Raw genomic sequence first — 15,190 nt, 5'->3', positions numbered from 1 at the left:
CTTATATGTAACTTAAAATCAATTCTTGTTGTCTCCTTTTTAAACTAAGGAGACAACAGCAGGCCTTCAAAAAATTTTAGATTAGGAGACATTTTTATATAATTTTTGTTCTAAAAATTTAAGTAAAAAACATTTTTAATAATAAAATATATTTGACAAATAAAGTTTATGAATTCCTAAGGTCTACTCAAGTTAACAATACCTGACTTAAAGATATATTTCTAGCTTCTTTGCCTTTGCTAATTTCAGTAAACTTTAGCTCTTTGGATAAACTGAAGAAACTATACATACAAGAAACTATAATATTGTGTAATGGTGCACTATAAAAGAATAAAAAAATAAGGTTTCCAATCTCTCTGTACTATATTTATAGTTTTATAAAATTTCCAGTCTCTCTGTGTGCTGCACTGACAATTTAACATTTTATTTTGATACTAAAAGAGTTTAGATTCAAAATTGTAATTTTTTTTTGGTTTTTCGAGACAGGGTTTCTCTGTGGCTTTAGAGCCTGTCCTGGAACTAGCTCTTGTAGACCAGGCTGGTCTCGAACTCACAGAGATCCGCCTGCCTCTGCCTCCCGAGTGCTGGGATTAAAGGCGTGCGCCACCATCACCCGGCTTCAAAATTGTAATTTTTAAGGCTAAAACCTAACAGGGTTAAAACTGTAAAATCCTAATCTTATAAACTATTAAAGATAATTAGGACATGCAAGTTAATATTCAGTCATCTTATAAGTGATCAAATTCTTTAATGAGCTCAAAACTATGATTGTAATCACGTTAAGTATAAATAAATGTAGTTCATTTTTTGGGACAAGCTTTATTTAGCCTTCTATGTATGTTTTCAAAATTAAGCCTACAGCAAGTAACTGAAAAACAAAGTTTATTTAAAATTAAGAATATTTAATAAATTAAATGTTGGCCATTGTATTGGTTGGTTTTGTGTGTCAACTTGACACAAGCTAGAGTCATAAGAGAGGAAGAAGAAGAAGAAGAAGAAGAAGAAGAAGAAGAAGAAGAAGAAGAAGAAGAAGAAGAAGAAGAAGAAGAAGAAGGAAAGAAAATGAAATTTATAAAGGTTATGGGGTCTATGAAAATGATTTAGAATGCAAGTAGTAAAGGTCTGAGGATAGAAAAGCTTAAATAAGTTGCAAGGGTCTAAGAAAGTAATTTACGGTATATGAAGATCTGAGGATATGAAAGAGGAAGTTGTGAGGATCTGAGAGGATGACCTAAGGATGTAAATACAAGTCACAAAAGTCTAAAAGAATGATTCAAGATTTATACAAATCAGTTAACAATGTTTCCAAATTTCTTTCCCTCTTGCTACGCTATTGTTATATTAGGATTTCAGAAGATCAGAGTTTTAACATAAATGGAGTTAAGATTTTCCCCTAAGCTCCAGAACTTCACCTTCTGTTCCTAGTCTATATTTGTCCCAGCAGATTTCCAATCAACTAAAGATTGCAAAGCGCTCCAAACACACCCGCCTGAAAGCCTGAAAGGTGGGCCTTCAAAACTAGCCAACCCGGACTTGCTGAACGTTGCCTGAGTGCCAGCTTTGGACCAGCATTCCAGATGCTCCAAAGCTACTTCACTAGCCCCAGATGGCCCACCAAAACCTGCACAGCACACCCAAAACCTGCCATGTTCCCTCCCGGCCTTTGTCTGCTGTCCCAGCGTTCCTGGGCCTGGCAACAATGTCCTATTTCAGCTGAGAAGCAGGTGCAGAAGAAACTGTATTGCCCCTTAGCATTGACAAAGTTGGAATGTTAGGTCCAAAGGAAACTAGTTCCCCTCTATCGAAGCAGCCATTTCCCTAGCACTGTCAAAAGACAGATGACTGTCTCTGGTGCTTATTCATATTACAAATACCTTTAAAAATCTGAGAATTAGAAAAAGGGTTACTCAAGATGGGGTTTGGGATCTGATTTAATAGCTGGCTTCATAGTTATCAAATTTTACCTGGATAAAGCAACTTTCTCTGTCTTGCTGCTTTGTGCATCTTAATGCTCATTTGTAATGTCAGTGTCAACACTACAGACACCTGGAACCCTAAATTAGATTCCCTGGCTTATTCTCCTGGAGTCAGTGGGGAATATAATGGCTACATATATATTTTTTCAACACAATTAAGGTATCAACCTTTGGCCTTACATAAATGTGAACCAATGATTTAATTAATATTATCTAGGACCAGTGAGGAATGTGGTGGCTAAAGAAGCTCCATCTTATGCTAGGCATCCATGGTGGTACCCACTCGTCATTTGTCTCAGACTCCAGTCCCTGGAAGGTAAGTTCCCAGTCACCTGATTCGGTGATTCCACCCAGAAACGTACAGCTGTGATTATCTACTTGTTAGGATACGACTAACTGCTTTTTTGCTCCTGTAACTTGCTTACACAGATACCCAAAGGTTGTTTTGAGTTGCTTAACCACTTAACTTGTCAGAACAGACTGGTTTTTACTTGCTTGTGTGATCCTAAAGGTCTTCTTGTGGTTTTCCCCTTTTAAAATTCCTCCCTTAGCTGTGGGGTGGTGGCACACACTTTAATCCCAGCACTTAGGAGGCAGAGGCAGGCAGATCTCTGAGTTCAAGGCCAGCCTGGTCTACAGAGCGAATCCAGGACAGCCAAGGCTACACAGAGGAACCCAGTTGAAAAAGAAAACAAAACAGCTCCCCCCAAATTCTTCCCTCAACCCCCTTTCAAGGTAATCTCAAATTTGGCTCAGAGACTGTTGTCCTTCTAGCAGCTAATCAATAGATCTTTTAATTATAATTGGGTTGAGTTTATGGTCTTTTCCCAGGGGTCACAAGCTCCATAAAAGTTTTGCATGGCAACCCGCATCCTTCCGATGAATTCCTCTCCTTTGAGTCAAAGTTAGCTTCTCTTCTGTGTATCTAATTGATTCCGAAATGGCATCTGTTCTTAGAGTTCCTATACGGAGACAGACATGGAAGAAATAGCTACGATATGGTTAGGAATGCTACAATCCAATGCAAATGAGTAGCAGGATATATAGCACACTAAATACCAGAATCTTGGGAGGTGTAGGAAAAGCAAGGAAATGAATATTGGATAGCGTGAACGTGTGTAAAATGCCTAGGTAGTACTTAAAGACAATGCAAATTTAGGAATCCACAAGGAGCTTGGCATGATGGGTGCATAAGATTCCAGGGGAACTGCAGCAAATGCAGAGCCTGTGGTTATTGGCGGGGTGTCAGTCATTTCATGTCAAAGAGTCTGGGTTTATGAAGAAGGAAGCTCTGGCAGGCATATATATAATGCTTCAGAAAGGTTGCTGTTGGACATGTATAAGAGGAACGGATAGGCAGAGGGTCACAGGCTCATCCAAAGTGTGGGCTGTGGCGCATGCCGTGTAAGCCCAGAACCTGAGAAGCAGCAGCAGTTTGAAGCCAGATCTGTCTCTATACCAAGTTTCAAGACAACCAGGATTATAGAGAGAGACCTATACAAATGTTGAAGGTTAGATTAGACAGACTGAGTTAAAATTCTGGCTACTTGCTCCCTGTGTGACCTCAAATGTTCTCTCTGTGGTGTCGTCATTCACAAAATGTGCTAACGAGTATCTGCCTCCTAGTGGGTTGTGGGGTGGACCGAGAGATCTTTGTAAACCCTTACAGATGTGAGTATCCAATGATGCCGTCTGTTAATGTTATGGTGGTATTAGAGTCTGGCCAATGGGATTACCACAGCAGGTCAAGTGAGAACTGAAAGAAACAGAAACCCAGGCACTAGAGGCTGAGTGTGGTGGCCCATACTTGTGAACCTAGCATTTGGGCAGTGGAGACAGGAGAATTGCTGTGAGCTCAAGCATAGACTGGGCCACAGTGTGAGACTTTGTTTAAATGGAGTAAAGACAGGCATTCTTTAAGTGCTTATAAACACAGGACGCCATATGATTTAGCCCCACAAGGACAACTTTGAGAGTTATATATTATATATTAACGATGATACTAGTACAGGCATACATTGAGGAATATGGTCACTCTTCATTATTAGCCTCACATGGGTTCAGCTTCTAGATGTCCTTTTACCAGCACCGGTAATGCCCAGCTTATTTAGTAGCAAATATGTCTGCCCTAGCTTCCTTTCTATTGCTGTGATAGATGCCATGACCAAAAGCAGTTAGGGAAGAACACGGTTTACTTCCATTTACACCTTATAGTCTATCATCAATGGAAGCCAAGGCAGGAACCGAAAGCAGAGGCCGTGGAGAAAGGCTACTGGCTTGCTCAGCCTACATTTTTACACAACCTGCTCAATAGACTGGGCCCTCCCACATTAATCATTAATCAATAAAATGCCCGACAGGAAAAAAAAGTGCACCATATGCCAATCTGATGGAGGCATTTTCTCCTTAGTGGTTCTGTGGTCCCATATGACTCTAGCTTGTGCCAAGATGACAGGAAACTAGCACAATGTCCAAAAGAAATTTGGGTTGCTTGTGTTTTTCATGGGGGGCGGGAGGAAGAAAGTCACTGATGTCAGTATCTCGTATAACCCAGTCTTGCCAGGATTTGCTCCTCAGATTAACCACGCCTTCCCGGGAAGGGGACAACCATGCTCTTCCTCCCGGCATCACACAAGATGTGAGATACAGGAAGGCAGGTCCTCCAACTTTTATTTAGGGACTGAGTGACATAAATGTCATGTAAACAGCAATGGCCTTCCTTCACCTTTACAACAGAGGCCAGTAGCTGCCCCACGCTGTATCCAAGGACAGGAAACTTACCCTCTTGTTCTCTGATGAGCTCAACATCACACACCAATCAGGGCACCAAACAGATGCCATAAATGCTTATTTGATGTTTTTCTGTCAGCTTAGCAACTGAACATGAATCTACCGATATTTTAATTAGTGTCTGCGGCCCCACGGCCCTGCATTCAGCACCCTGCCCACCATTTAGGCATCAGCCATGGCAGAACCTGGACCATATATAGTTGTAAACTAAGTCTCTGTTGTTCTATTTACCAGCAAAGACTTGGAAGTCAGATGTCGGGGTGAAAACCTGCTAGATCAGAGAAGCTGAGAAGCAACCAGCAGACCTTCCTTTTCAGCCAGAGACACTGCAAGAGACACATCTCTTCCCTTGTCCCAGAACCAAGGAAGCTCAAACTCACTAGGTTCCAGAAGGGAACAATCAAGGCGGTGAGAACTCCTTTGCTAGGGAGTCACCACTACCCTTCCCAGAAGCCACATCTCCGTTAGTAACCCTTGTTCATGGCCAGGGGCATGCGGTTGGGCTTTTGCCCTCACACAGGGAGATGAGAGAAATGAATCCTCCGTTTCTTTCTTGAAATGCATGAGGTCATCTCCTAGCTGGCTGCCATCATCCCAGGGTTTCTGCATACCAAAGTCCTGCCTCTGGGTCCCGTTAGAGCTCTCCTCAGAGATCATTTCCTTTGCGCTGGATAGCTCAGGTTGGTCTAGATGCTTTGGACTTGGGCAGGCCAGAGCTTACTTCGCATTTATTTTTCTGAGTAGTAAGCGGTGATTTCCAGCCAGCCCTGAGCCAGCTGCCCAGATGCTTCCCTCCCTCCCCCGCCAAAACACAACCTGCAACGACGAGGACTCCATTGGAGGTTTATTGGTGGAAGTAGAGGAGCGTCTTGGCATAAGCACCATCTCATCTCTCCCGTGGTTACTTGGCCCACTGTGGGAAGCAGCATTATACGAGGCAGGGCTGGCCGACACGCGTTCTGGTTAGGTGTTAGGGTCCCAAAAAGTTCTCTCCTAAGGAGCTGGCTACAGGAACCTGCAGGAAGCTCTCATTTGGGTTCTCTTGTTCCCAGAGGCTGTGGGTCAAAGTAGCTCTCATGGGCATATTAACTGAAGATGCCACCAGTGGGGGTGTCTTGCAGCTGTTGGACTTGTCGATTTCTATAGTAGTCTCAGGGTGTCTATGGGAGTCCAGAGAGTCCCAGGTTATAGAAAACAATAGAAAGGAAAGAAAACAGTGTTAGACTCCACTCAAGGGCTGGAACAAATACCTCAGCAGTAAAGAGCACTTGCTACGCTTTCAGAGGACTTAAGTTTGGTTCCTAGTATCTGCATGGCATCTTACAATTGTCTATGGCTCCAGTTCTAGGGGGTCTGATGTCCTCTTCTGGTTCCCACAGGCTCTACAGGTAAAACACTCTACAGGCAAAATACTCATACACATTAAAAAAAAATCTGCTTAAATAAACTGTTTTTTTATTTTTTTATTTTTATTTTATTTTATTTTTTATTTTTTGGCTTTTCGAGACAGGGTTTTTCTGTAGCTTTGGAGCCTGTCCTGGAACTAGCTCTTGTAGACCAGGCTGGTCTCGAACTCTGAGCAAACAAGCAAACAAGACCAAAGGGCCAGGACTGGGATGTAGCTCTGTGGGTTGTCTCTGACTGGTACACATGAAGCCCTGGGTTCGAACCCTAGCACTTGGGATGTGGAGGCAGGAGGATCAGGAGTTTGAGGTCACCCTTGTCTATATAGTGAGTCTGAGGCCATGGGGCAATAAGAAGCTCATGGGGGAGGGGAGGGGAGAGCAGAGGAGAAGAGGGGACTGGGACCAGGTTGAGGGAATCAAGAAGGTAATCTAAGGTACCAGACATTTTAACTTCCAAAGTGAGGCTGTTTTTGCAATCTAAAAGAACCAGATTTTCTTTTCTAAAAGGGCACCATGTTCTGTAGGGACTGTCCAGAAAAGCAGCTTTTAAAGCCATGCAACAAAAAAAACTCCTCCCAATGGAAAAAATCACAAATTAAAAAAAAAAAAACAAATTATGCGATGATGGCAGCATATGAGTTATATTTGCCATGCATGTGGGGGTTCAATCTGTGGCTGCTTGTAAGGGAATTAGTTGAAACTTGGAGCTAGGAGGAGTCTTTGGTCACTGCCCATTTTATACCAGAAGTAGAGAGGACAAAGGAGAGGCTCTCCCCAGGGGCCTCTGGGATTAGCGAGTCAGTAGCTAACTGACTCATTTACTAACTCACATTTCTTGGAATTAATTTACCCATTTTTCACTTCTATTGTGTATCTGCCATTTGAAAACAGAGGAGTTTATCCATAGAGTGAACATTCAGATGCCTGGCTGCCACAGAACCTGCTTTCAAGCACAGGCTTGGGTCCAGTGTTGTGTGGCTGCCTAGAATAAAAAGAACTCGAGCTGCCTGGACAGTGAGTGTCATAGGCCCCATGAGTCCAGGCTAGGGCGAGGACTCAGGCTAGGGCTGGAGCTAACAACACGGGACTCACCTGTCTCCCGTGAGCTGGTGTCTTTTTGAGAGCCCTAAGAGACTGCCGCTGGTCTGCTCAGCCGCCAGCAGCATTACAGTCTCACTGGTCTGGGAGGATGCTGGCACGCTGCTTTCAGGCTGTGTGGGGAAATCCAAGTCAGAGGGTCCTGCGGCTACGGGAGCATCCACGCTCTCCCTAGAAGGGCCTTGAAGGAGTCTGTGTGACTGACTTCAGTTTCAGGCCTATAAGCATTCATTCACAATACTGCCAGGCCAGTGATGGGGGCCGCTGGCAACAGCACACTTTCTCTGGTGTGCTGTGGAGGCTACGCTCTCCAGAGGGCACGAAGTGGACCTTAGAGCAGCTGATCTAAGGTGATTATCAAAACACCAAAACACACACCTTAGTGAAAGCAGCTTTAAGATCTCACATTCGGAGCAACCATCTGCCAGACTTTGCACCGGCACTTCTTCACTGGGCTGGGAAGTCCTCACACCCCAAGGGAGCTCAGTGTAGTGGTGTGTAGTTCAATCCTAGCAACTCAGGAGGCTGAGACAGGAGGCTAGCCCAAAGCGTGAGGGCAACCTGGGCTACCCTGTGAATTCCAGCCCAGTCTAAGCTATAGAGGGAGACCTGTGCCAGCGATAGCACACATGCACTAAATAAGTAAATACAAAAAGACAATAGCTCAGTGGTAGAGCAAGCGGAACACTTGTGAGTACGCGGAGGCCCTGCATCTACCCACAACAGGAGGGGAAGCTGTGGGAGCTGAGGCAGGAAGATCTTGAGTTTGAGGCCAGCCTGGGCTATGTAGCAGGATCCCATCTTTACAAAAATGCAGAAAGAATAAGTCTATCAAGACACATGTAACTATGTTCATATTTACCGAAAAGTAACTTTCATAGTAAGAGTCATTCAGAGATATTCCACCGTGGTCAGGAAATGATGTCTAAATGAGGGGAAGGGCCCATGAGAGGACATAATGTTTTAAAATGTCAATGGCATTGCATTCAGTAACATGCATTCTTGTCCCTAAGATCCACGGGGATCAGTTCCAGGATCTACCATCCAATATCCAAATCCACTATACTCAAGTTCCTTATTCCAAAGATGGAGTTTTGGCACATGCCTCACATAACACAACGCTATGCAAGTAGCTGCTCTCCTGTATTGTTCAGGGAACCACGGCAAGGGCACAATATTTTCTCCTGAATATTTCTGACCCAAGGTGTGGTGTGGATTCGTGGATGGGGGACCTGCACATATGAAAGGCCAAGTGTCCATTTGCATGTGTGAGCAGTCTGTGTGCAGGAGTAGGTACACGGAAACACGCCTCTCTGTTTCCTTCTCTGCAGACGCTGGGGGGGGGGGGGCGCCCCACTTACTGTTGTTGCAATGGAGGAGTTGGGTATCTTGGGCACCAGGCAGTGAGTGAACTGGATTCTCGGGTCTTTGGTGGTGATAGACAGACCTTTCTGCAAAATTTTCACCAAGCGGATCCAGAACTGAAACACGGCCTGTGGATGTTTCTCGTGGAGCCTCAGGTAGTAGATCTTCTCCGTCACTGTCCTAACCCGAAGGATGCGCTTGGTGTGGTCATAGATCTGGAGTTCCACATACTTCAGGGGAAGGATCCTGGGCGTGATCAGGAGGTTTGTGTGTTGGCACCTCCCGCGCTGCCTGGAGGGCGCTGGCACCTCCCGCTGCTGCCCGAAGGGCACTGGCACCTCCCGCGCTGCCTGGAGGGTGCTGGCACCTCCCGCTGCTGCCTGGAGGGCGCTGGCAGTACAGAGCTCCTGCTCTAAGGGTAGGGACTGATTCCCCTCCGATCATTTGCAGGCTCTTTGTCCCTTAGGAAAGACTTTGCATAACAGGGAGCGTATGCCTAAATCCCGCCACCTGGGAACTGAGGGCCTGAGCTACGTGACTTTGTCTCGAAAAATATTAAATAAAAATAATCTGCCCCACATCAGTCACCACTACTGTTACTGGTGCATACTGTCTCCGTTCTCATAAAACCCTTTCATGAGGGAAAGATAAACATCACTAAGTATGTATGCATTTGTAACAGCGGCTTGGAGAAGTTTGGTGACTGAAGGAAGAGGTGACTCAGAAGATTTTAAAAAAAAGCATTTGCTGGGCAAGCATCGAGGACTGAGTTTGAATCCCCAGCACTCACGTTTATAAGAAAAAAAATTCAGACATTGTCATGCGGGCCTATCACCTCAGGACTAGATGCCGAAAGAGGTGGATCTTGGGAGGTCACTGCCAGCCAGCCTAGCCAAGTCAGTGAGCCACAGCTTCAGTGAGAGACCACCTCATGGGAGTACAGCAGAATAGGACAGAGCAGGGCATCCAACAGGTCCTCTGGCCTTGCACTCTGACGCAAACATAAACATGCTTGTATCTATCCAACATCACACACATCTGCACACACACACATGCATGCACATACACGCACAGTGAGTTGGGCACAGTGGTCACCCTTGCACTTGGGAGGCTAAGGCAGGAGGATTAGGTGTTTAAAGTCACCCTCAGCTACCCAATGTGAATCAAGCATTAACTACAGGAGACCATGTCTCAAAAAACAAAACCCGAATTAAAAATCTCAAGATTTGTTTACACTGAAATCTTCGTAAGAGGGAAATAGAACAAAGATTTCTTAATTTCTAAGCCTTTCCCTCCATCTTTGATTCCTGGAATGAAACAAGTGAGAAAGGCGGATGTCTCATATATATTGAGGTTTTACTGAGGTTTTATGTTTTTCTGTTCTTTTCTATGATCCCCTGTCCTCATATCGCGAGTTCTGGGATGAAAGGTTTGTATCACTGTGCTCAGGTTATTCAATGCTGGGGGTCAAACCTAGGCCTCTGTGTGTGCCGGGCATACACTCTGCCAACTCAACTATGGTTTTCCTTTTTCTTTAAGGTTTAGTGTCTGTGTGTGTGTGTGTGTGTGTGTGTACGCCATATATATGTAGGTATCGTGCAGGTGGTTGTAAACTGTCTAACACAGCTGCTGGGAACTGAACTCAGGGCTTCAGGAAGAGCAGCAAGCCCCTTATGCACTGAGTCCTCGCTCCCTATGTCCCCCCCCCCTTTTCTGAGACAGGCTCATCATTCTGGGATTTGTGAGATCTTTTTTCAAACTTCAATATCTCATAGCCCTATTTGATTTGAATATCTCCATCTTTGGGCTGGCAAGATTGCTCCGAGGGTAAAGGTGCTGGTTATTAATTCTAATGACATGAGATCAATCCCCAAAACCCACATAGCAGGAGAGAAGCCTCTCCCAAAAGTTACACACACACACACACACACACACACACAGAGAGAGAGAGAGAGAGGCTCTAGGACAACCTGGTCTATATCATGAGTTCTAGGCAAGCCAGGGTTACATAGGGAGACCCCATCTAAAACAAACAAACAAAAACAAAAAAAACCCTGAAAAATAAAATAAAATAAAATGAAGCCAAGATTCTCAGACACTGAGCTGCTGGACAGGAGCTGTACTGCACCCCTGCTCCACAGCTCTGCACTTGTTGCAAAACCCACTAAGTAGACATGCATCACATCAACAGGTGGATGAACTCTGCGGAGCTTACGAAGAGCACTGCATTTTCTTCTGATCTGAAGCCCACCCGCACAGTATACATATACCTGTCAATCATCCCACAGCCCCGTCCCCTCTATCCAGCCTTTACCTGCTGAGTGTGATGACAGGGGCACCAGGTGTGCCACAGGTGGATAACGGACCGTGAGGCCAGGTGACATTGGCCATTAGGAGGATGTTGGGGAGTGGCAAGGAGGGCACGGAGGAGGTTACCCCGATGATCATGGTGGCAGATTTTTCATAGGCATCCATCCAGTTTCCTTGCTTAGTGACCTGGAAACCAAGTCCAGACACACGGGTTAAAAAGAGAGAGCAGGCAAGGAGACAAGGGGTGGAAGGACACAGACACCAGACAGGGCCACTTTGGCTAGACGGTGACCTTTCATAGGACTCTCCAGTCATAGTCTGTGGACAACAACCCTGTGAGGTACTGCTTTGTGTAGAGAAACACATCTAACTGAAAAGATACACTTGGGAATTGAGGCAGGAGAATCAGCACTCCAAGGTCCTTGGTTTCATATGGAGTTAGAAAGCAGCCTGGGGGTACATGTTGTTTGAGACTCTGTCTCAAAACAACAAACAGAAGGATATTTAGTAAGAATAAAAAGCTGAGTGGCATTGGAAATTTTACACTTCCCTCCCTGGACCAGAGAAACCAGCACAGCTTTCCTCTCTCTCTCTCTCTCTCTCTCTCTCTCCCTTCTTGGTTTTTCGAGACAGGGTTTCTCTGTGTAGCAGCTCTAGCTGTCCTGGAACTAGCTCTTGTAGACCAGGCTGACCTCGAACTCACAGAGATGGCCTGCCTCTGCTTCCCAAGTACTGGGATTAAAGGCGTGTGCCACCACCACCCAGCTAGCACAGCTTTCTAATGACCTGTAAGGGAAGAAAGTTCTACAGGAGAAAGAGAGTAGAGTGGGAAAGACCCAGGAAGCTCCAGTGGAGGAGGCTGGAGAATTTTTCCTCAGACAAGAGAGGGCAGCTTATTGCAGGACCTCAAACATCAGAACTTCCTTTGCTTCCCAAAATACATGGGGACAGTGGCAGGGCTGGGGCAGTGAACCACCTGCACAGGGGCATTGGCCCAGCTCACCCTAGAAGTGCTCAGAAGCTGTGACCATTAAGGAGCCATTGGTAACGTGGAGACACCTGTGTTTCCAAGGCCAGCGGCCTTCTCCAAGTGTTCTAGCCAGTTCTGGCAACTCTACATCCCATGTGGGAACTGGAGAGGAAGAGAAACCCCTAGGAGGGCAGAAATTTGATTCCTACCAGCCTAAGTAATACTTCAAGAAAAATGAATTCTGGCCGGGAAGTGGTGGCACGTGCCTTCAATCCCAGCACTCAGGAGGTGGGATAGGTGGATCTCTGTGGGTTCAAGGCCAGCCTAGTCTATAGAGCAAGTTCCAAGACAGCCAGGGCTACACAGAGAAACCCTGTCTCAAAAAAACAAAAACAAACAGAAACAAATCTGATTTTAAAGAGAGAAAAAGAAGTGACGTCTCTGAGACCCCATGCTCTGAAGTAGAATCTGTAGTCTTCGCAGAACAGAAGACAGTACCCACTGAGAATAAGTGCCAATAAATGCTGGAAACTAGTCCTGCTTTGGGGAGGCCATAGGGGGGCAGTGATGTAGAGAACAGAGGAGAGAGGAAGAAGTGGATCCAACAGAGGAGTGAATCATTCTAAGTAAAGGCAGGGCTCTGTTGGGTCACGTCGAGCCCATTCAGAGACAAGTCCTCTGCCAAGACCCCCGCACACACAGGGATGACCAGGAACCGCAAAGGTCTGGATCCCACATTACCGCTCTCTCACCCCAGGCTTGCTAGCTCGTCTCCCAGGAATACAGGTGTCCACCTGGGGCAACACAAGAAAATGGGATACCAGGAACCCTGAACGTAGTTTTCCCAAACTGGGACCATGTGGGAAGTAGCTCATTGCTGTGAGTCTCACATTTAATTCCTAGACCTGCCTGGAAAGGTTCCCACCATCTTCCCTACGGCTCCCTGGCTCGTTCCGTGGGTCCTGACATCAGAGCCTTGATTCTGCCTAGTCTCTCCACCTTAACTTGGGAACTTCCAAGTCCCTCTGCCTGCTCGTTTTCTTACCAGAACCTCAGCAATACCCACAGAGAGTGGCTGTGGGACCCCTGCTGTCTGGCACACCGTTTTCAACCGCCAAAGTCCAGAGAGAATGCCCTGGGTGTCTGTAATCATGCATTGCTGGTCCAAAGGGTCTTGGATAGAGCTTGCTTAGACAGTTACCACCCATCACGGTTGAACGGAGCTCCTTGTACACCGTGAGGCTCCTTTCAGGGCTAAAGAAACAGCTGCACCACGAGGAGTGTTTGCCACTCTTAGAGGATGTGGAGCTCAGTTCCCAGCATCCCAATCCTGCAGTTTACAATCACCGGGAACTCCAGCGCCAGGGGATCTGATGCCCTCTTCTGGCCTCCCAGGGCACTGCACTCATGTGTACAGATAGACACAAAAAAATTAAATAATAAATCTTTAAACAAACAAACCCTTTTTAAAAGATGCTTAAGTTGAGTGTAGTATCACATACCTTTAATTCCAGCACTCAAGAGGCAGAGGCTAGAGGATCTCTATGAGTTTGAGGCCAGCCAAGGCTACACAGTAAGACACATCTCTTATGACAAATGAACAGCAAAAACAAAACAAAACAAAACAAACAAACAAACAAACAACCTTCTTTCTTGTACCAAACCACTACTTAACTCTTTGCAGGACGTCTGCAGGAAGGTCCTCACACTACAGGCACAGAGGGAGGTGATCTTGGGACTTAGACCCTCTGGTTCCCTCTGGTCTCCCCACCTTCAGGACTCATCCCTGGGATGCAGGAGGTACCTGGATGAAGGTGCTTTCAAACACCACTGAGTCAGAGAACAAGTTGAATTCTGGAGAATGAATGAGTTGACAGAGAAGGCCATCTTCTACTCCAAGTTCCACTCCAGGGCCCGGGTCTCTGACCGCAGGAGGGAGGCCCCTAATTTTACTCATTGGTTCTTAAAAAGAATGGGCTGGGGAACATCTCTGGGGCTCCACACAGACCCAGCCCAACTCCAAGATGTTGTTGGGACCACTGCTCCCCCCACCTCCCCAGCTCCAGTTCCCCGCTTGCTTATGGTTGATCATGTCCACCAGAGATGGGAGGGCCTGTCAGCTCACAATGGCAGCAATGACATCAGAGCATGCGATGGCTAACAACAGGGAAGAGAGAGGAGGACCGGAGGAGGATGTCTAGGGCCGTGCGCTGACTGCAAACCAGAAGAAAAGTCCCAGATTCTAAACATTCACCCTTACCCCAAGCAGGGGGAGAATGACCTTCCCAAGTGTATGCCAAGCCTTTACCAAGAGGCGAGTCTTTCAGGCAAACTGGGGATAGGTCTCTGGGAAAGTCACAGGCTTTGATCCTCTCTCATCACTGGAAGCCTCATACAAAAGCTCTTTGTAAGTTCAAATTGTTTACCTAAAGTCAGGCGTTGGGGACTTGCAGGAGGGCTCAGCAGGTAGAAGGGCTTGCAGCCAAGCCTGAGGATCAGCATCTGATCCCTGAGATCCACAGGACAGAAGGGAAGAACTGATTCATCATGTCATCCTCTGGCCTCCACATGCAGCTTTGTGCAGATGTTCAAACACACACACACACACACACACACACACACACATATTTAAAGCAACTAAATGTGGTGAAGAAGAAAAAAAAAAAGCCAGGCTCTGACCTGCCCAGGATAATGGAAGGGTGGGAGAAAGGGAATGAATTTTCTTTACCCCATCTTATGGGGGAAATGAGATTTTAAAAAATAACAACCAGACTGTTACTTGTTTATAAAGTGTGAACAAAGGAGGAAGCAACGAGTTGATGGTGTGTCTGTTGAAGCCAGCTCAAAATGGGTCACCCAAAGAACTGGGTGGGACATGTGCCCCTGTAGTGTCAGGTACTTGGGAGGCTGAGGCAGGAGGACTGCTCAAACCCAGGGGTTTGAGGCTGGCTTAGATCTCATTCAGAAAACTTTAATGAAATATACAGACTATTTCACAAATCTGTCAGGGCCCATACTAGTCTCTTTCTTTTCAACCATACTGCTGAAGTAAACCCCAGAAAAACTTTTTTGGGTGATGCGGATTTCAAAGTATTTCATAAATAAACACTTTTCCTTTTCTTTTTATGAAATTATTGTGTAGATGGAGTGGCGGGCTGTGTCCCACCACCCGGCTAGCTTTACCCAAAATAATTACACGGAAACTGTATTCATTTAAACACTGCCTGGCAGATTAGTTTCAGCCTCTTATTGGCTAATTCTCACATCTTCCTTTA

At 45.9% G+C, this 15,190-nt stretch overlaps 1 protein-coding gene across 1 annotated transcript; it reads right to left on the bottom strand.

Annotated features, from left to right (window-relative positions):
- Window positions 1-5,736: 5,736 nt before the first annotated feature.
- On the bottom strand, window positions 5,737-13,872 carry Fam71f2 (family with sequence similarity 71 member F2). The gene is made up of 5 exons (XM_038320924.1): window positions 13,720-13,872; window positions 10,950-11,131; window positions 8,632-8,881; window positions 7,265-7,383; window positions 5,737-5,926 (listed from the first exon to the last, which is right to left on the bottom strand). Exons 1-5 carry the CDS (start codon window positions 13,870-13,872, stop codon window positions 5,737-5,739), a joined length of 894 nt encoding a protein of 297 aa, XP_038176852.1.
- Between the last annotated feature and the right edge of the window lie 1,318 nt (window positions 13,873-15,190).

Source organism: Arvicola amphibius, chromosome 2 (genome assembly GCF_903992535.2).
Source record: "Arvicola amphibius chromosome 2, mArvAmp1.2, whole genome shotgun sequence".
NCBI classification, from domain to species: Eukaryota; Metazoa; Chordata; class Mammalia; order Rodentia; family Cricetidae; genus Arvicola; species Arvicola amphibius.
This window is presented reverse-complemented; position numbering and strand designations above follow the sequence as displayed.

Excerpts from the sequence above, each read along its gene's own strand:
- Fam71f2 (XM_038320924.1), bottom strand. The coding sequence starts at position 13,872 with ATGAGTAAAATTAGGGGCCTCCCTCCTGCGGTCAGAGACCCGGGCCCT. Across the intron at positions 7,384-8,631 it reads ACTCCTCCATTGCAACAACA|CCTGAAAGCAGCGTGCCAGC; the intron begins GTAAGTGGGGCG and ends TTCCCCACACAG. Across the intron at positions 5,927-7,264 it reads CACCAGCTCACGGGAGACAG|ACACCCTGAGACTACTATAG; the intron begins GTGAGTCCCGTG and ends GGACTCCCATAG.